General features: G+C 38.8%; 1 protein-coding gene across 2 annotated transcripts in view; it reads left to right on the top strand.

Moving 5' to 3' along the window:
* LOC133612574 (neural-cadherin-like) overlaps positions 1-20,635 on the top strand; it is a 347,009-nt gene extending 326,374 nt beyond the window's left edge. For both annotated transcript variants that reach the window (XM_061970110.1, XM_061970109.1), the window contains exons 32-33: positions 1,124-1,278; positions 19,509-20,635. In XM_061970110.1, the coding sequence (XP_061826094.1) occupies positions 1,124-1,278; positions 19,509-20,066 (713 nt within the window). In that variant the 3' untranslated portion in view covers positions 20,067-20,635. The remainder of the gene's footprint in view (positions 1-1,123; positions 1,279-19,508) is intronic.
* Positions 20,636-21,206: the final 571 nt, after the last annotated feature.

Genomic DNA, 21,206 nt, shown 5'->3' with positions numbered 1-21,206 from the left:
ATTGGGGGTTAAATCACCAAAAATGATTCCCGGGCGCGGCACCGCTGCTGCCCACTGCACCCTCACTTCCCTACGGGGTGATCAAGGGGATGGGTCAAATGCAGAGGACAAATTTCACCACACCTAGTGTGTGTGTGACAATCATTGGTACTTTATCTTAACTTTAACTTTACACATACAAACTGTAGCACACAAAAAAGCACATTGAATAAAAAAAACGTTATTATGGTCTTACCTTTACTTATAAATGAAGTCCATGCACCGCTCCTTCTGAACAAAAGCATCGATAACTTGTTTATAGAAGTCTTCCTTATCTTTCTTCAGTTTTAAAAGTCTCTCTGTCTCGATGGAGATCTTCCTTTAATTATTACCTCCTGCTTCGATTGAAAGTCCAGTTTAGAAAACTGTTTTATTTTAGATATGTAATCCTCCATATTAAAAGTCCAGGCGAGAGGAAAAAATAAACGATCGCTAACTGTTGCTGCTTGTTGTCACTTATTCTGCAGCCGAGTAGTCGCAAAAATGATCCCTGGGATCACTAGCGCCCTCTACCACCATGAGGCGGGATTACTGCGAGCCTCACCCAGTGCGTCTTCGCAGCCGTTTTATGATTGCTCAGCACGAGAAATACGTTACACACATACAGTTGTTGACAAAATACACTGTACACTATATACCTCAGCTAACTAAACTATGGTAATGTATAATATAATACATATAGCAATACGGTCTCACTGTTCAGTAGGCCAGCAGTTAGCCGAGTCATTGCGCAATCCATGGTGAGGCTCAACTGGCTGCTGGTCACCGCAAGTCTCTTCTCAGTATTTGAACGGCAAATGTGAAAATTCAACGATTTTGAATAAAAATAATGGTGAAGTTAAATGGAAAATAACTTTATAGTATAATCACTGGATACATATAACAATGTAATTATTTTTTTTTCTTTTTACATTTTTTTTCTTTCCATAATGGCACGTGAGGCCCCGCCTCACCTGCCTCCCCTGACTGCACGTCACTGCTGCACGGTTACATCATTCATTACACTCATTTGCGCCATATATTCATGTCTAGAATCTCGTTATGATTATGTGCATGGGTTAACCTCCTCTTTGGCATCCCTCAGTTTTGATGCTGGGCCTCTTTCTGTACTCGTGCTGGAGGAGACACAAGGGCCTCAAAAAGGGCGTGTACCATGTGTCCGCGCAGCACGGCGAGTGGGAGGACATCCGGGAGAACGTGCTCAACTACGACGAAGAAGGAGGAGGGGAGCAGGACCAGGTAAAAAAGCAAATTATTATTATTGGTTTAAGTACATGTTGTATGATGCCAACTATGCTAATTGTTATTCACCTGCAAAGTCCAATTAAAGAGGTGTCTAGTTATGTGTTCACGAAGATGATATTTGTATTTATATTGTAGTACAGTAGTACTTCAATTTACAAGCTCAATTGGTTTTATGATGGAGATCGCAACTCAAATCACTTGTATCTCAAATAAGAGCCTCCCATTGAAATAAATTGAAAATAATTTAATCCAAAACAGTACATGCTTTTTAAAAGAAAAACTAACTTTTAGTTAGGGGAACTTGTTATATATTTTTATTTAATTAAATGTATTATTCACAATCCCTATGTTAAACATTCACACACAGAAATTATTTTTATTTGACCAACTGCTCAATTAATGGCCACATTCTTCTACTATCCAGTTGAGAGGCATGATTTATCAGAAACAGAATCAGAATCAGAAAATACTTTAATAATTCCCAAGGGGAAATTAAGATTTTCAGCACAATCCCATTCAAGATCAGCCAAAATTACAGGGAGACAGAACAGGATCGCTGACGGGTCTGCCAATTTCCGGCGCCCCTTACAAAAAAGGTGAGAAACAGGTATTTGCTGGGGAGAGGGGGATATTCTGTCTAAGCCTGGGCCCCTGGAGAGGGAGTGCAGACAGAGGCCAAGGGAAAAAAAGCTCATAGCCATAGCACACATAAACATGTGTGTAAGACGGAAACATCAAAGAACACAAAGGACACTAAATACATTAAAAGAGCAGTGCTGATGCAACCAGCCACTTCTACACACAGCCACAAAAGTAAAAAAATAAAAAAATAAACATACACTGTGGTGGCCCCTGCGGTGTTCCACGCCATCGTCTGCTGGGGTGGGGGGTGCATGGCCAGAAACAGGAGCAGACCCAACAAAGCAACCAAGAGAGCCGACTCCACCCTCGGCAGCCCACCAACTCTCGGCCAGTGTCCATTTATAATCTAGAATCAACTTTCACCAGCTCATAATGTCAATAATGCAGCATACAGTAAATTATTTAACTCTCTGTGATCAATGTGCAACTAAAAGTAGGTCTATAACGTTAGCACTTATAATAATATCGCTAATACTTTGTGAATATTTTGGTCACGGAATGTAAATAGAGTATCGTTGGTGTTTTTTTTGGTGTGTGCTGGTTTTATAGGAGCAATAGATGCGATGGCGGCATGACTTTCATTAGCTCCATTGTTAGTCAACTTTACTAGCGTCTATTTACGAGTTAGAATTAATTCAAATTTTTTTTTTAAATGTGTTCTTGTCGTACATAAGGATTGTGAATGATAGGCAAAAATACCCCAAAAAAGTGCTGTTCGCCTTTAAGAAATATTGTTTTAAACAATATAGATACAATAGAATGTACAACAAACAACTACAGTAGTTATAATAATCATACTTGCCAACCCTCCCGGATTTTCCGGGTTACTCCCGAAATTCAGCGCCTCTCCCGATAACCTCCCGGGACAAATTTTCTCCCGAAAATCTCCCGAAATTCAGGCGGACCTGGGTGACGTGTCGACAGCCTGTTTTCACGGCTGCTTTCCCACAATATAAACAGCGTGCCTGCCCAATCACGTTATAAATGTAGAATGATCGAGGGCGAGTTCTTAATTTCTTATGTAGGTTTATTGTTAGGCAGTTTCATTAACGTCCTCCCAGCGCGGCAACAACACACAACAACAGCAGTCACGTTTTCGTCTACCGTAAAGCAGTTCGTCTGCCGTATACAGCAATGTTGTGACACTCTTAAACAGCACAATACTGCCATCTACTGTACATGCATATGTGACAATAACATCTACGGCTTTTAAAGAGTGCAGTGCACAACTGCGCACACAACAAGGAGACGAAGCAGAATGCATCATCAGAGAGGGTGTTCAGCATGGTTAGAACATTAGTGACAGAGAATAGAACAAGGATGGACAATTCAACCCATAACTCAACAATGAGTAGATGAGTGTTATGTGTGTGTATATGTGTAAATAAATGAACACTGAAATTCAAGTATTTCTCTTATATATACTGTATATATATATATATATATATATATATATATATATATATATATATATATATATATATATATATATATATATATATATATATATATATAATAAAATAAATATACAGTATATATATATTTAGCTAGAATTCACTGAAAGTCAAGTATTTCTTATATATATATATATGAAATACTTGACTTGGTGAATTCTAGCTGTAAATACACTCTTCCCCTCTTAACCACGCCCCCAACCCCCCTCCCGAAATCGGAGGTCTCATGGTTGGCAAGTATGTAATAACAATTATGTAATAATGTACAGGTTGGGGCTGTGTTTAACAACAGGAACTGTTGTTGTTATTTATGTTGCACACAGATATCTTTGAGTGATGGACCGGAGAGGTCAGAGTTGACAGCAACTGACATGTAGAGTATTTCTGCATAACATCCAATAAACAAAGCTAAAGTTCAAACGTTCAGTTTGTAGAGTTGGGAGAAAAGAATAAACCGAAACACATGAGACAGATCATTGGGCAGCCATATTTTAGGGGATAAACGTCTGCAGTTTGGATGAAGTGTTTAGGCGTAGAAGAGCCTGGATTCTGCTGACTCTGGGGTGGTGCAGACTTACCGGGTCAGCTCCGAGGCCGGTCATGCTTTTGATGTTTTGCTTTTTTTCTGATTCAACGGGTGTCGTCCGCTCTTTCCTCTTCTGCGCTCTCTTTAGATCTCTGGCACCGGGAACAATTCAAACCTCAAATGTATGCTGGCAATCTAAAACATAACAAAAAGCGGCGAGACACCTTGTATCTTAAAACTACTCGTAAATTGTGGTACTAGAAAATTGAGGTGCCACTGTAAATGTATTCAGTTAACAATGTGCATACTTTGAATGCATCATTTAGGGAAGGGGTGTCAAATCCTTTTAGATCGGCGGCCACATGGAGAAAAATCTACTCCCAAGTGGGCCTGACAGGTAAAATCGCGGCAAGATAACTTAAAAATAAAGACAACTTCAGATTAGTTTCTTTGTTTAAAAATAGAAAAAGAACATTCTGAAACTGTACGAATCATAATCTTGGGTTTTTTACACTTACATATTGCGGTTAATAGTATTCTATCTTTATTTGTCGTTATCTATATTTTTTAAATAAATTATGTGATAATGTTCATCAGTCAACTCATTGGTGGTAATTTTCAATCTATCAAGACAATAAAATTATATCAAAATCAAATTACAGTATGTTATTTATGTAGTTTGATCATTTTCCTCGACTGATACTGTACTATACTGTACATGTGTAGTATCATCTATAAAGATACAAAGAATTGGTATTGCGACATCCAGTGGACACATTTAGAACAGCTGTTTCTTTCATTAAAAAATTTCAGGTACATTTTTATACCTGGCAAACTCATCCCGCGGGCCGGATAACACCTGTTCGCGGGCCTGATCCGGCCCTCGGGCCGTACGTTTGACACCCCTGATTTAAGGTCTGTATGGACAGACACAGTACCATAGATTAGTACTTCGACTTTTGCTAGTAATCCGTTCCAAAAGTTCAGAAGAAGACCAAATCGAATGCTAAAGCAGTTTTTCCCTGCAACCTCGATTTACGAACCCGTCATTGTACAAGCTTTTTGATTTTTGAACCACAGATCAAATAAAAATATGCTCTGTGTACGAGCTTTTCATCCACACTGTATTTTGTGCACGGCAGCACATTCATTTCAGAGCAGTACTGCCGTTAGCTACGGTGCTATTTCTTACTTTATGTGTATTTATTAGCCTTTTACAGCATTATTTATTTTTGTCTAGCTCAATATGAGCAATGGACAAGCAATGTGTGGTTTGAAACATTCAGGATGTATCCACAGTGTTGTTGACACTGACTAGTGTAACCGTATCGTATGTTATGTGGAGACGGTGTCTTTTTCAGCTATTAGTGTTCCAGTCATCTACTTGCATCAATTTTATACTCCAGGGAGCTTGGCACCTTCGCATTATTTTTTCTCAGCTGGCCTTCGCCCAACCTTCATAGGTTTTAACAGTTTTTTGGCATTAACTTAAAGGCCTACTGAAATGTGATTTTCTTATTTAAACGGGGATAGCAGGTCTATTCTATGTGTCATACTTGATCATTTCGCGATATTGCCATATTTTTGCTGAAAGGATTTAGTAGAGAACATCGACGATAAAGTTTGCAACTTTTGGTCGCTGATAAAAAAGCCTTGCCTGTACCGGAAGTAGCAGACGAGTAGCGTGACGTCACAGGTTGTGGAGCTTCTCACATCTGCACATTGTTTACAATCATGGCCACCAGCAGCGAGAGCGATTCAGACCAAGAAAGCGACGATTTCCCCATTGATTTGAGCGAGGATGAAAGATTTGTGGATGAGGAAAGTGAGAGTGAAGGACTAGAGGGCAGTGGGAGCGATTCAGATAGGGAAGATGCTGTGAGAGGCGGGTGGGACCTGATATTCAGCTGGGAATGACTAAAACAGTAAATAAACACAAGACATATATATATTAGCCACAACACAACCAGGCTTATATTTAATATGCCACAAATTAATCCCGCATAACAAACACCTCCCCCCTCCCGTCCATATAACCCGCCAATACAACTCAAACACCTGCACAACACACTCAATCCCACAGCCCAAAGTACCGTTCACCTCCCCGAAGTTCATACAGCACATATATTTCCCCAAAGTTACGTACGTGACATGCACATAGCGGCACGCACGTACGGGCAAGCGATCAAATGTTTGGAAGCCGCAGCTGCATGCGTACTCACGGTACCGCGTCTGTGCATCCAACTCAAAGTCCTCCTGGTAAGAGTCTCTGTTGTCCCAGTTTTCCACAGGCTAATGGTAAAGCTTGACTGTCATCTTTTGGGAATGTAAACAATGAAACACCGGCTGTGTTTGTGTTGCTGCAGCCGCCCGCAGTACACCGCTTCCCACCTACAACTTTCTTCTTTGCTGTCTCCATTGTTCATTGAACAAATTGCAAAAGATTCACCAACACAGATGTCCAGAATACTGTGGAATTTTGCGATGAAAACAGACGACTTAATAGCTGGCCACCGTGCTGTCCCAAAATGTCCTCTACAATCCGTGACGCCACGTGCCGGCGTCATCATACCGAGACGTTTTCAGCAGGATATTTCGCGCAAATTTTAAAATTGCACTTTAGTAAGCTAACCCGGCCGTATTGGCATGTGTTGCAATGTTAAGATTTCATCTTTGATGTATAAACTATCAGACTGCGTGGTCGGTAGTAGTGGGTTTCAGTAGGCCTTTAAGGTTGACTTGACAACTATTTTAATCTACATTATTTTGGAATAAAGGAGCTGTTTGCCAGATTTACGCGGCTGCCTAGAGGGTGCTAAATGTCAACGTGTTGTAAGCATTATACCCCGCCCTCTTTTAGGTTCAAGCACGTTAACTACACCCACGTAAAACACACTTTAACGTTGTGTTAGCTACTAATGGTATCTATCGTTGAACGTGTATTCTATCATATCAACAACATGACTGCAAATTTCTCCCAAAAAACAGTAAAAAACGAGCATCCTAGAACTTTTATCTGAAAATTCACGATGGTCGGATTACTGTAAATAAAAAAACAGACACCACTGTTGTTTTTAAGATAGAATTCTGGTTACTGAGCTGCCAGTTCTTAACCGCAAAATCTACTGACTTTTTTTTTTTACAGTGTGCTGGTACGGGTTTAAGAGACAGTGGTGAGTGAACGCCATTAACACCAGCCTTTTTCCTCGGGCCGACAAAAATGTTGTATTCCATATAAATAGTAATTGTAAAAAAAAATATATTTTTAAAAGTTCCATGTGTTCTGTTAAACCTTTAATATTAACATAAGCTAGTGGCGGTGTTATATATTTTGGTTTGAAATATTTAACTAAACAATTTGCAAACAGCCCCTTTAACCCTCTGAGGTATACATAATTTAATAGCAATTAAAGCCACCAGCACGACTAAGTCCTTCGGGTGATAGAAAATGTATTAAAAAAAAATGTTGGATTCATATATTTTTTTCTACTTTTTTTGCAATCAACCTCACGCCTAAAAAAAGATGTCAGTACCATTTTTTTAAACCCTTTCATAGACCATTTGAACTATTTATCAGGTTTTTTTTTGTTGATTTTTAGAAACGTTTGCATTAAATTAGTTATCATCCATATAGTACATTTTAAAGGGTTGGTATTGCTTGGATTTTGCTGATTCAATATTCCATTCAATATGCGTGGTGGTCAAGCTAGCTTTGTTCTACGCCAGGGGTCGGCAACCCAAAAACGTCGAAAGAGCCATATTGGACCAAAAATACAAAAAAAAATCTGTCTGGAGCAGCAATAAATAAAATAGCCGTATATAAGTCTTATAATGAAGGCAACACATGACGTGTCTATGTTAGCTATAATAGCCTACTATCAAAACGACTGTGTGTCACAGGCTGAAGCAAATCTTCGTTGACAGAGATATTGAAATTGTATATTTATTCGACACATTTTTAAGACATTGGAAACCATTAGTAAATCAGAGGCTACTCAGAAAGTGAGATAATTCCTGGAAATTAATGGCCAAAGGTATAAGTTAAAGGAAACGGCAGGCGGTCTTCTTTTAATAGATTTATTACAATCTTTGGCAAGCTAGGTAATGTTTGCTGTGGTCTGGAACAACATGGCACACTGAAATGCAGCCAATATTACATGCATAATGTGTCATGAGACATGCGAAACTAAATTATATACAAAGAGGATACAAGCAAAGGATATTAAATGAGCTATCCATACAAAATGAGGCATAATGATGCAATATGTACATACAGCTAGCCTAAATAGAATGTTAGCATTGATTAGCTTGCAGTCATGCACTGACCAAATATGCCTGATGAGCACTCCAACAAGTCAATAACATCAACAAAGCGCACCTTTGTGCATTTACACACAGCATAAAAGGTTTGGTGGACAAAATGAGACGAAGAAGGAGTGGAAGACTTTGTATGTAAACAAACTGTTGCGTCACAGTCCACACTATGGTGAGTTCAAGAATTGCCGAAACTAGTAGGACAAAACAATGTTCACCAAATGCTCTCATCAGTGAAGCATACACACAAACATACTAAACATTGGGCTTTCTAACAATTGGGAAGGTTTGTGTCATGTTTTTCCTCAAACAAAAAAAGACACGAAAATAAAAAATGTTTTTCCATTTTCAATCCTGTTATAAAAATGCTCCAGGGAGCCATTAGGGCGGCACTAAAAAGCCGCATGCGGCTCGAGAGCCGCGGGTTGCTGACCCCCGTTCTAGTCGGCATTTCGCCTTTCTCAAAGAAAAAAAGCCCTATGCTTATGTTGTTTTCGGCTGTACGAATCGTTCAAATCGCAAAAAGGATAAATGTTTCTTTTAGAGTTCCTCGAGAGTTAAAAAAAAGGGGCGGAAGTGTGCAAGATTTTACGAAACGACGACAAGAAAAGCATGGAGTTCACACTCGTCCAAGGGAGCAGATTCGAAGAATGCATTAGTTTGTAGTGATCACTCCGTGAAAGGTTTGTTTGATATACTTTTAACGTTCATTATATTTCATTTAAGCGTTATCTTGATATTATTTGTATTCAGCCCTTTGAGACACTTGTGATTTAGGGCTATATAAATAAACATTGATTGATTGATTGATTGATATTTCTTAAACACATGATTGCTACGAGTGTTTCTGAAAGCACCAACTCAGCGTGTTTAAATAAAAAGAAAGCAAATGTGAGCAAAACCTAAAAGAGTTAAGCTTTTACCAAAGGCAGCAATCATAAATGAATCTTTCAGCACGTACACAATGTTGACATCTATAGTTATATTTTGATAAAGATGTGGAAAAACACGCTACTCGCAAACAACGTGCAACAGCAACAAACATAGCTTATTTAGACGCGAAGTTGAATCATGAAATGCAAACTTACCCGAGCAAAAACGATGACAATTTTTCCGGGAGAGTCTTGATACAAATTTCTTTGACCCAGCCACACACAAAAAAGTTGTAAACCTCCATGCTTTTCCAAGTTTCCATCTGACGTCTGGAGCAGAATAGTTCGATATGTCTGGAGATGCGAACGACGTATAATCGCTGATATCACGCGACAAATCTTTTTTTGATAAAGTATAGGGATCTATTAATTTGCATAGTTTGATTTATTGCTTGTTGCAGGAAGATTTAAGCCTCTTTTGTAGTCAGTTAGTTTGCCCACTGCTTGCTATACAACAGTCTTCATTGACCACCACTGGGTTTCACTTGATTGACCACCACTGGTTTTCACTTGCTGGAAGAAGTCACGTGTCGGAATACAAGCAATACTAGGGTAAAGATCAGACCTTAATATACATAAGATGAGGAATACAAATATATTCATAAATTATTTTATTGTTTTGCTGTGTCTGTTTAGTAACATGGGACAAAAACCCACATTTATAACTATATTTTTTAACTGCACTGTCAATACACCATAAAATTATACATTTTAAAATTGAACAAAATAGGAGAGAACATTTCCATTCGGAGTAAGACAACAAATGTTATTGCCAAAAACCGAGCAAAAATGTACCTAAAAGGACAAAAAAGTATCCAATAGGCTTTAATAAGGGTTACCTACCATTATTCATTCGGCAAAAATGACACTGTCACTATGTGAGAAAGTTCAGTGGTATCTAAATGATGTGAAAACTGAAACATATTTTACTATAATAAATGTAAATCCAATAAATCGGGGTGCTCACACTTTTTCTGCAGGCGAGCTACTTTTCAATTGATCAAGTCGTGGGGATCTACCTCATTCATATATATAATTTATATTTACTTATTTATGAAATATATATGTTTTTGTTAGCAAGGTAAAGGTGTTTAATGATAATGCAAGCATGTTTAACACATATAGTTAATATTGTTAATAAATTAAAGGTGTTTAATGATAATACAAGCATGTTTAACACATATAGTTAATATTGTTAATAAATTAAAGGTGTTTAATGATAATACAAGCATGTTTAACACATATAGTTAATATTGTTAATAAATTAAAGGTGTTTAATGATAATACAAGCATGTTTAACACATATAGTTAATATTGTTAACAAGTTAAAGGTGTTTAATGATAATACAAGCATGTTTAACACATATAGTTAATATTGTTAATAAGTTAAAGGTGTTTAAAGATAATGCAAGTATGTTTAACACATAGTTAATATTGTTAACAAGTTAAAGGTGTTTAAAGATAATACAAGCATGTTTAACACATATAGATTCCTTTCTTTCATGAAGACAAGAATATAAGTTGGTGTATTACCTGATTCTGATGACTTGCATTAATTGGAATCAGACAGTGTTGCTGATAACGTCCGCATTTTCGAATGGAGGAGAAAAAAAGTCCTCCTTTCTGTTCAATACCACATGAAAGTGGTTGGTTTTTGGCATCTTATTTATCCAGCTTCTGTACTCCTTTGTATACACTTTACAAGAAATACATTGTCGGCAAACTCCGTCGCTTGCACCCCTGCAATAAATGAACCACCTACTATAGACACCCCAAAATGTTAACACAATCACATTTTATACAAAATAATTAAAGTTCTTTATAGAATAATTATAAGAACTTTTAACATTACTTTTAACATACGTCTTATTAGTTTTTGATATTTTGTTTTATTTCCTGTGCAGCGTTCTTATTTGTGTTTCAATTTCCTGTTTGCCTCCTTTTCCACTATTTCTTCTGTCTCCGCGCTGGTTCCTCACCTGTCCCTGATTGTCAGTCAGGACACACCTGATCTTGGTTGCCAATCTGGATGCTTTAAATGTCAACCCCGTCCTCGAGGCTCATTGTTTGGTCTTTGCGCTTTTTGCCTCATTGTGCTAAGTTTTCTCTATGCTTCCTGTGCACTTCCCTGCTGCACTATATCTGTATTTCTGTTAACAAATAAGTTGTACCTGAGCTTCCCATTCCGCCTCTGTATCTTGGGGTCACAACACACATTATGTAACAGTTGAGTGTTGTTGGAGGCAGACAGATGGCAGGTAAAAATGTATTTAGTAAACAAAACAAAAATGCAAAAACGATTGTGAAACTGCAAGACATACAAAAAGGGTGTTCTTATATGTATTAAATGTGTTCAATGTTTACATCAGGTCAAAATACAGAGCAAAGAAAACAGTTGTGTTAACTTTTAACATTAGCTTAAATAGTCTAAGATATATACACAATAAATGAACTGCAAAAATGTTATATATTGGATACACTTACAAACAAAGTTTTTTCGAGGCTCAACAACGATGGATGCAAAGCTTGAGAGGGAGATGTTTGTAGAGCACATTGTCTCATACACAATGGAAAAACAAGATGGCTTCTCTGACCTTCATCAGGTGAAAATGATAACCAATAGAAAACGGAGGCTTTTCTAATTGAAATGACTTCCTTAAACCACCACAAAGGGGCACTGCGTAGCATTACAAGAAGCACTATGCTGCATGGAGGTACAAAGATCAAGCAACGATCCAGCCCCGTCGGGTGTGTCCTGATTGCCAATCAGGGACAGGTGAGGAAGTCATCGCTCAGACTGGACAATAGGTGGTAAAACGAGAAAACGGGGATTGGTACTTTAAATAAGAGCGCTGGAATGGAAACAATAGAAAAAACAGGAACATAAATAAAATCCAAACCTGTCATAACAAGTCATGACACCAACACCAGAACGTAACAACTCATCAGAGAGAGAGGCTATGCGGATGATACCTTTAAATAGGGTTCTCAGCTTCTTTGGACCCATGTTGGCTTATTCTGCAGATGTAATCAATTTAAAAAAACGAGAAAAAAAAGCAAAGAGTTAGCACCCACAATTTGAGTTTTGCGGAATGATACATAGGCAAATGGAATAGTTTGTTACGTCCCATTGACCGTAAGATAACCAAAACGGTATGAAAACTAGTGATGTGTATTCCCGGTCTTGTCAACCTCGTCCGGACAGAAGGGTGACATGGCAAAGATGTCGGACACGCTGTACTGAACTAAAAGTTGCTTTATTACAAGCGAGCGTCATTATACAGGAGTGCAGTTCCTGTAGGAGGTCAGGTCAGAAAAATTAGGCACTCCCTAACTTGGAGAAGCCAAACCATCAGTTGTATAATCCTCCTTCCTGTCTCTGGGTGTGTGCTAAGTCAGGAAAGCACGCCCTCATCATAAAAGGGGATGTTTGTGTGTAAGTGTCTGGAAAGACAACAGATGCAGGTCGTGTCTTAGATGCTGTCATAAGCCAAACATGTAGTCTCTTCTCACGGATAGGCCCATCACCTTTGACTTAGACTTAGACTTAGACTTCCTTTTTATTGTCATTCAAATTTGAACTTAACAGCACAGATAAGAACGAAATTTCATTACATAAGCTCATGGTAGTGCAGGATAAAAAAGCAATAAGGTGCATGTATAAATAAATAAGTATATATAAATAATATATAAATATATATATATAAAATAAATAAATATATATAAATAAATAAATAGATTACTGTACAGATAAATATATTGCACTTTTTCACATGCGTCCACGTTTATGGATGTATGTTATATTGTCTTTTTTATTCCAGCGAGTTAATCCATTTTGGGGGGAGTTGAGAGGATAATTTAATTATGATGCGTTCAAGATTGCATGCCAAGGTCCACTTTTATTGTCTTTTCTTCCGCGAGAATTAATCCAATCCACACAGTACTAAAGGACCCTATGTTGTTATGTGCCCAAACTGAAATAATAATTAATAATTAATTGTTTAATTTAAGTGTTTAATTGTGTATTTAGGATCCCCATTAGCCGACGCATCAGCAGCAGGCTAGTCTTCCTGGGGTCCTCATTAAAATAGATGTTACAATAACATAGTCAAGATACAATCATACTATAATAACAATACATACCTTATCATAATGCAATACCTGTAAATATGTTTATATATATATTGGGGACGGCGTGGCGAAGTTGGTAGAGTGGCCGTGCCAGCAATCGGAGGGTTGCTGGTTACTGGGGTTCAATCCCCACCTTCTACCATCCTAGTCACGTCCGTTGTGTCCTTGGGCAAGACACTTCACCCCTTGCTCCTGATGGCTGCTGGTTAGCGCCTTGCATGGCAGCTCCCGCCATCAGTGTGTGAATGTGTGTGTGAATGGGTGAATGTGGAAATACTGTCAAAGCGCTTTGAGTACCTTGAAGGTAGAAAAGCGCTATACAAGTATAACCCATTTATCATTTATTTATTTATAAATACACAACAATAAAATACACAGATAGAACCAAGCAAAGGCAAAAACAATGAATGAAATCTCAATGCAGATAAATCTTTAGAAATCTTTTAAATCCTACCTTACTCGGGGTATTTCTTATTTGCAAAGGAAGAGTATTTCACAAAGTAATAGCCCTATACAGTACAGTGACTTTCATGGCCTTGGTTCTTGGGCGTGGCAATGTGAGTAGTCCTTGAGATGAGGTTCTGGTGCCATACCTGTGAATGTCAGAACTATAACCATACTTGCCAACCTTGAGACCTCTGATTTCGGGAGGTGGGGGGTAGGGGCGTGGTCGGGGGCGGGGCGTGGTTGGGGGCGTGGTAAAGAGGGGAGGAGTATATTGACAGCTGGAATTCACCAAGTCAAGTATTTCATACATATATATATATATATATATATATATATATATATATATATATATAGACATATAGATATCTACATCCTGAAAATATGCAAACAAACTGTGTTTAGATCATTGATACCTCAAACTTGCATAAATAAATATTAAGGAATATAACATAACTTGGCTTCTGAGAGCTTCCAAATGTAATGAATAAAATGCTAAAGTTGTTGATAAACAAGCAATTATTTTAATAATTAAATATGGTCATTTTAAATGAATTATTATGATAATTTAAAATCAATTATTTCAAATATGTTTATTTTAATGTATAGTTATAAGGCTGGATGTAATAAGGAGTCACGAAAAAATACAAATAAAAATACAATTAATTTTGATGTTTTTAGCAAAATATAGTAAACATTTATTTAGTTTTTTTGTTTTTTTTTAATTAATAAATATATTTATTTTTAGGTAAAATAAACATAATAATACAATTTATCTCTAGTCTGGATGATTTAGTTCTTGTCACCCTGTTGTCCGCCCGTCATGAAAAAAGGCTGTCCTCACTCAGGTCCGCATGGAGCTGGAGGGGGCGTGGCTTCCAGCTCCGGCTGAAAATCGGGAGAATATTTGTCCCGGGAGGTTTTCGGGAGAGGCGCTGAATTTCGGGAGTCTCCCGGAAAATTCGGGAGGGTTGGCAAGTATGACTATAACCAATGTGACTAGCAATATCTATCGGACAACAGATTTACACAGGTGGTTTGCCTTCTCCCAGATGAATATAAACATTCACCATATGCAAAACATAATATGAGTTAATTAATTCACCTCACCAGGACCAAACATTGGCAAACACTTTTGTCAAAAACCGAATCATACGAAATGTGCTGTTGATAAATTGCAGCACCACTCTGCAGTATTTAGTAGAGTTTTTTGTATTGGATCTTTATTTTTGCTGGTGTACCTGATGTTTTCGGAGATGTGTGATGCTACTCTGCAAGTATATACTTGCGCTTGAAATTGTGATGATTCGTGTTTAGAAGCATCAAAGGCATTCCCATCCTGTTGTTTTCACACAAAGACGGTTATGTCTTCCAAAATCTGCACCGTTATAAACCCCCTTTGATATGTTTATTACTACGTATTTGCATCTTGCCCAGTGGCTGCTGGCAAATGCTGCATACATGCATTGTCAGCTCTGACTCAGACCTGTTGAATGATGAGGTGTCTGATTTTATTTATTTTTTTTCGAACTGCATTCTATCAAGACCAGCCGGCCTCGCTGCCTTTGATTTGCAGAACGCTGCCGGGCAAAATTATGCTGAGGTCCTGAATGTGAGTGAAGGAGAAGCAGAGTTGACGGCCTCACGCAAAACAAAATAGAGCGTTACAGCGGTGTATGAAATGAAGATTGAAAAGGCATTTTATTTACATTCACTATAACATCAGAACCTACCACAACAGATTTGGTCTTTGGTCGCAATATCGACGTTTGGAACAAAAACAGACATTATTGTTGTAAACATAGATGAAAGTAGTTTGTGGGCGGTGAATCATTCAGAAATAGCGGGAGCAGGACTGTCTGTTTTCTTTATTTTGTATAAACGTGAGTCTCCTGACATCAGGAGTGACATTTGGCTGACATTTTCATAATGTTTCCAGCAACATATTATTATTTTTGTTACTATTGTTGTATATTGGATTGCTGTGTGATGGGTGATGAGCCGAGGAGACACCAACAAGGAATCGTCGAACAAAAAGCTTCATTTGTTTCAGCCAGCCTCAGACAGGAACTGCAGTTTCCCGGAGAAGGAATGGGCCGAATCTCTTCTGATGTCCTCTCGGACAACTATCCTTAAATACCTTTTACCTAAAGACCCCCACTCTTTGTAACTCTAGCCTTGGGGCCGACCAGTTTGGACAACACTCAGTTTGTTTGTACAAATGCAATACCTGGGCGTTGTCACTTTGCTCAATGGAGTTAGTTGACTTCGAAACACTGATCTCTACTCCTACCTGGGGGGCTCTTACCAGATGTCGTTATTGTGTTTACACTACCTCCTAAAATCCAACTGCTGCTGTCTTTTAAATTTCCCAATGTCCTGGACGGACATTTGCACGTTTTCCCTTAGTAAAATAATCCTTCAAAGGATTCGGTGACCAAATACAAACACATGCTCCTTCCAATCATATAAGAAAATTGTTCATGACATAATTGACTTCACTATTATTAAGCATGTTTTGTATTGCTGTTCTTCCAACTATCCAAATCATTGTTAGGCCTGCTCTGAAAGAATGATTATCCGGCTGTAATAATAATATTTTAAAAATAAGGATGTTTAGAGTAATAATTCTCGAAGCTCCAGCTGGTCAACTGCCAAACAGTCAGCTATGAGTAAATCTCTGCAGGCCAATTTATTGCTATGTTTATTATTTTTAAACTTGTGCCAATGAGGATTAAGGATGATCTTACGTTATTAGTCTTTCATTTATTTCCCCCTCTGCTAATGTGACTTTACTTTCTGTTGTGAAATATTTGCAATGATGCGAGTTGTCAAAGACATCAAATTGTATCAAAGGAGGGCACCTAATTAATTCCACAAGAAAGATGTGGACGTGTAATTGGGCGGGGGTTTGAAAGGAACCGACCCAAAAGCAGGGAAAGCACACGCAATTGCAGGCAAGAATATCAGAAAATATTAATATTTTCATTTTCAAGTCGGGTTGGATCTGAAAACTGATTTGTATACAAATGGACCGAGATGTAACGATAAAATAAACACAGTTGGAATCCTTCAAAGAGAAAAAACCTCTTTGTGGATGACATGCAACATCTTACAAACATCGAAATCATAATAATGTATTATTCATGTTTTATTTCTCTTCAAAGTCAATGTATGTGACCTCATAGTCAGATTCTGCTGGAACGGAATTTAGATTTTAATAGGCGATACTTTAAACTATTTCTCTGCTTTACTCAAGTACACTGTGTTACTCACACATATTTTAGTCTCTGTAAATATATATTGTGCCGAGAAGATTATGGTAAATGGTAAATGGGTTATACTTGTATAGCGCTTTTCTACCTTCAAGGTACTCAAAGCGCTTTGACACTATTTCCACATTCACCCATTCACACACACATTCACACACTGATGGCGGGAGCTGCCATGCAAGGCCCTAACCCAGACCCATCAGGAGCAAGGGTGAAGTGTCTTGCTCAAGGACACAACGGACGTGACAAGGTTGGTAGAAGGTGGGGATTGAATCAGGAACCCTAGCACGGCCACTCTCCCAACCGCGCCACGCCGTCCAGATTATGACGTCATAATATCGACAAATCCTCTGATAAAAAAAAAAAAATGATTCACTGATGCAAGTTTACAAGTACTATCCTATAGGTCGGTTATGGTGAGCAAATCAAGCGCTGCTTTTCCCCGTCTGTAAATGGCATGTCAACTCATTATCTTCCCTGAGCTCACTGTAAACCAGCATAGGGTAGATTGTGTGGGACTTCTTCACTGTTTCAGAGGAAAACAGTTTGTGCGCAATTTGCATGAAATATTCTGTAAATATTCCATGAGGTGGGGGGGGGGAAAACATCCAGCATCAACACATCAAACCTTATCAGCCACATGACGCGCCGGCTTCGCTACGGCGGTGCTTTGAAGGCTTCCCAAAGACGCCTGCTGCTAAAGAAGCTGCAACAAAGCCGGCCACGAAGAAAGCTGCGCACAAACTACAGTTAAATCTCAATTTAAAAATAATACATATAAGTAATTTTGATATCAGTTAGGGATGTAATGCTATGAAAATGTAATATTCGTTTATTGTGACCAAAAATATCAGTCATAATGGTATTATTATTGAACATACTAAAAAAAAAGTACTAAAACACACATTACAATATTTAAAATAAATAAAGAAAATACTTTCTTTGGCGGAATAAACATTGAATATCACAGTTGTACAATCATTTTGATTTGAAACAGTAATACTAACATTACTGTACATTCTTGAGAGGTAGAAGGCTACCTGTATTGGTCAATAATCCAAGGATAAATAAAATTGCCATTTAAGTTTGGTTTTATTTTTGTGTGTGACACTTTCAGATAGGCTGCAAGAGGTTTGACTTTTTGCAGAATAAAATAAACTGAGTGAACCCTCCTGTCAGTGGTCCACTCTCCCTTTTAGTGTGGGTGTAGGCTGGGCCACTGGCATGCACACACACAGAAGGTAAACGTAAGGTAATATAGTATAAATGAGCCTGTGTTCTGGAACAATGTTGCTACCCAACGCTATTGGGCATGCGCACTCATGCACATCAACGCTAAAGGTTTCCTTGAACAAAATAACCATAGAAATCAAGGTAAAACATTTTGAAATGTTTTTTAAATACCAAGGAAACCCACCAAAACAGAAAGGGTATAAAACTTGATTCACCTAAAATAGATGGCTTGTTGTTTATCTATACCAGGGGTGTCAAACTCTTTTTAGCTCGTAGGAAGGAACATGGAGGTAAATCTATTCCTAAGTGGGCCCGACTAGTAAAATCATGGCATGATAACTTAAAAATAAAGACAACTAGTGGTTAGAGTGTCCGCCCTAAGATCGGTAGGTTGTGAGTTCAAACCCCGGCCGAGTCATACCAAATACTATAAAAATGGGACCCATTACCTCCCTGCTTGGCACTCAGCATAAAGGGTTGGAATTGGGGGTTAAATCACCAAAAATGATTTCCGGGCCTGGCCACCGCTACTGCTCACTGCTCCCCTCACCTTCTAGGGGGTGATCAAGGGTGATGGGTCAAATGCATAGGATAATTTCACCACACCTAGTGTGTGTGTGTGTGACAATCATTGGTACTTTAAAGGCCTACTGAAATGCGATTTTCTTATTTAAACGGGGATAGCAGGTCCATTCTATGTGTCATACTTGATCATTTTGCGATATTGCCATATTTTTGCTGAAAGGATTTAGTAGAGAACATCGACGATAACGTTCGCAAATTTTGGTCGCTGATAAAAAAGCCTTGCCTGTACCGGAAGTAGCAGACGATATGCGCGTGACGTCACAGTTTGTGGAGCTCCTCACATCCGCTATTTCATTACTATTTCATTACTATTTCATTACTATTTCAACTTTCATCATACTATATAAATATGACGCATCAGCGGTATATGATGCACATACGACAACACCCACAATCAGTCGTCATTGTTCGTCGGGGAAGCTATCAACTCCCCCGGGAATGCAAGAGTGTAAGTCAATTAGCTGAAATTGCACACAAAAAGCTGCTAATTTGTGCTGGTAATAACAGTTTTCCCTCTTTGCAATCAGATAATTAATTAATTGCATAATCAATGGCGCTGTTTTCTTCCAGGTGGATCTTCTTCTTGGCTTTCATTTGCGTGCACAGTAATGAACTGAACTCCATTGGCGGTCTTCATTGTCTCTCCCGTTCCTAAAAATGTGACTTTTTTTTTTTCATCATTTCTCTTCAGAATGCTTTCAACATGGTAGAGCTGCAGCGCTCCCTCCAGCCCAGCCCGGCACAGTCCCTCCGCTACAGCTATCCACAAAGCATCATGTCCTGCCCCGAGAACATGCCCCCACAAGAGGAGAAAAGGGCGGGAATGTCCAACGGGAACGGCAGCGCCATCATAGCTCTGCGCCTGGCCGTCCCCCCCTCGGAGATCGAGACCCTCTCCTCCCCTCTGACACTCCGCCGCTCCAAGAAGCCCCTTTCCTTCTCCAGCCAAGACCTGGCCCGCTACCTGTGCGAGGTCATCCGAGACATGGAGCACCCGGAGGACGTGGGCACCAGGACCACACCGCGCCGTCCTCCCAGGAAGGAGCGCGGCCTGGCGGCGGCGCGATCCCTCAGCGCATCTCAGGGTTCAGATATCCGGCACCAGGGCGCCCAGAGCAGCAGGACGGACAAGTTCAGGACCCTCCGAGCTGTCGTCAGCGACCTGAGGGGAGACTCCAAGCCTCCGGAGAGCCAGAGAGACAAAGTGCAGGAGAGCAGAGGCCAGCTGAACTGTGGGAAGAGCGGATGAGACAATTGTGCAGCGAAAGAAGGTGAACCAACTAATTGGGACTGGGTGTGCTGCCTGAGGTCAAGTCCACCATAAATGTACTGGAAACTTTGGGCAGTGAACTTCTTGGGTGTGAAACGAATGATCTGTTGTATATTGTTTACTTGGTGTTGCACTGTACAGTATGGACTTTGCAGTCAGCACTTTTGGAAGTGTCAGAGGTAAACTCAACAAAAATACAAATGCAAATAATTTTTGATTTGGTGAAGTCGAGGTAATGAATCATGATAACATCACAGTACGTGGTACTTCTACCCTACTTGCTTCCCCAATGTGTCAGTTTGATGGTAATAGAACAATGATCCATGCATTCAGCAAGGGAGAGAAGATGGCTACAGAGCAAGGCTGGTCGTAATGTAAGACAACTGTAAAATGTGCAGAAACCGAGTCACCTGATCAACTTCATGGCGCAAATGTTGGTCCTACCGCATACTGGCCGCTTCTGTTAATCTGGTTCATTAATCGAGTAATCGGATAAACACACTTTATGGCATAAATGCATATTTTAGGGAAAATTGTTGAAATAAAGAAAGGCTTTTCTGCTTGCCATGACCTTCATTCTTTTTTTTTCTTATAAATGCACAACATCAACACTTTTCTTTCTTTCTTTCTTTAGTTTATTTCGGAAATGAACACACTTACAGTATAATACATTAATCAATCAATGTTTATTTATATAGCCCTAAATCACAAGTGTCTCAAAGGGCTGCACAAGCCACAACGACATCCTCGGTACAGAGCCCACATAAGGGCAAGGAAAAACTCACCCCAGTGGGACGTCGATGTGAATGATTATGAGAAACCTTGGAGAGGACCGCATATGTATGCATATATATGTATATATACAGGTAAAAGCCAGTAAATTAGAATATTTTGAAAAATTTTATTTATTTCAGTAATTGCATTCAAACGGTGTAACTTGTACATTATATTTATTCATTGCACACAGACTGATGCATTCAAATGTTTATTTCATTTAATTTTGATGATTTGAAGTGGCAACAAATGAAAATCCAAAATTCCGTGTGTCACAAAATTAGAATATTACTTAAGGCTAATACAAAAAAGGGATTTTTAGAAATGTTGGCCAACTGAAAAGTA

Source organism: Nerophis lumbriciformis, linkage group LG10 (genome assembly GCF_033978685.3).
Source record: "Nerophis lumbriciformis linkage group LG10, RoL_Nlum_v2.1, whole genome shotgun sequence".
NCBI lineage: Eukaryota > Metazoa > Chordata > Actinopteri > Syngnathiformes > Syngnathidae > Nerophis > Nerophis lumbriciformis.
Note: the sequence above shows the minus strand (reverse complement) of the source record. Positions and strands in the feature narration are given on the sequence as shown.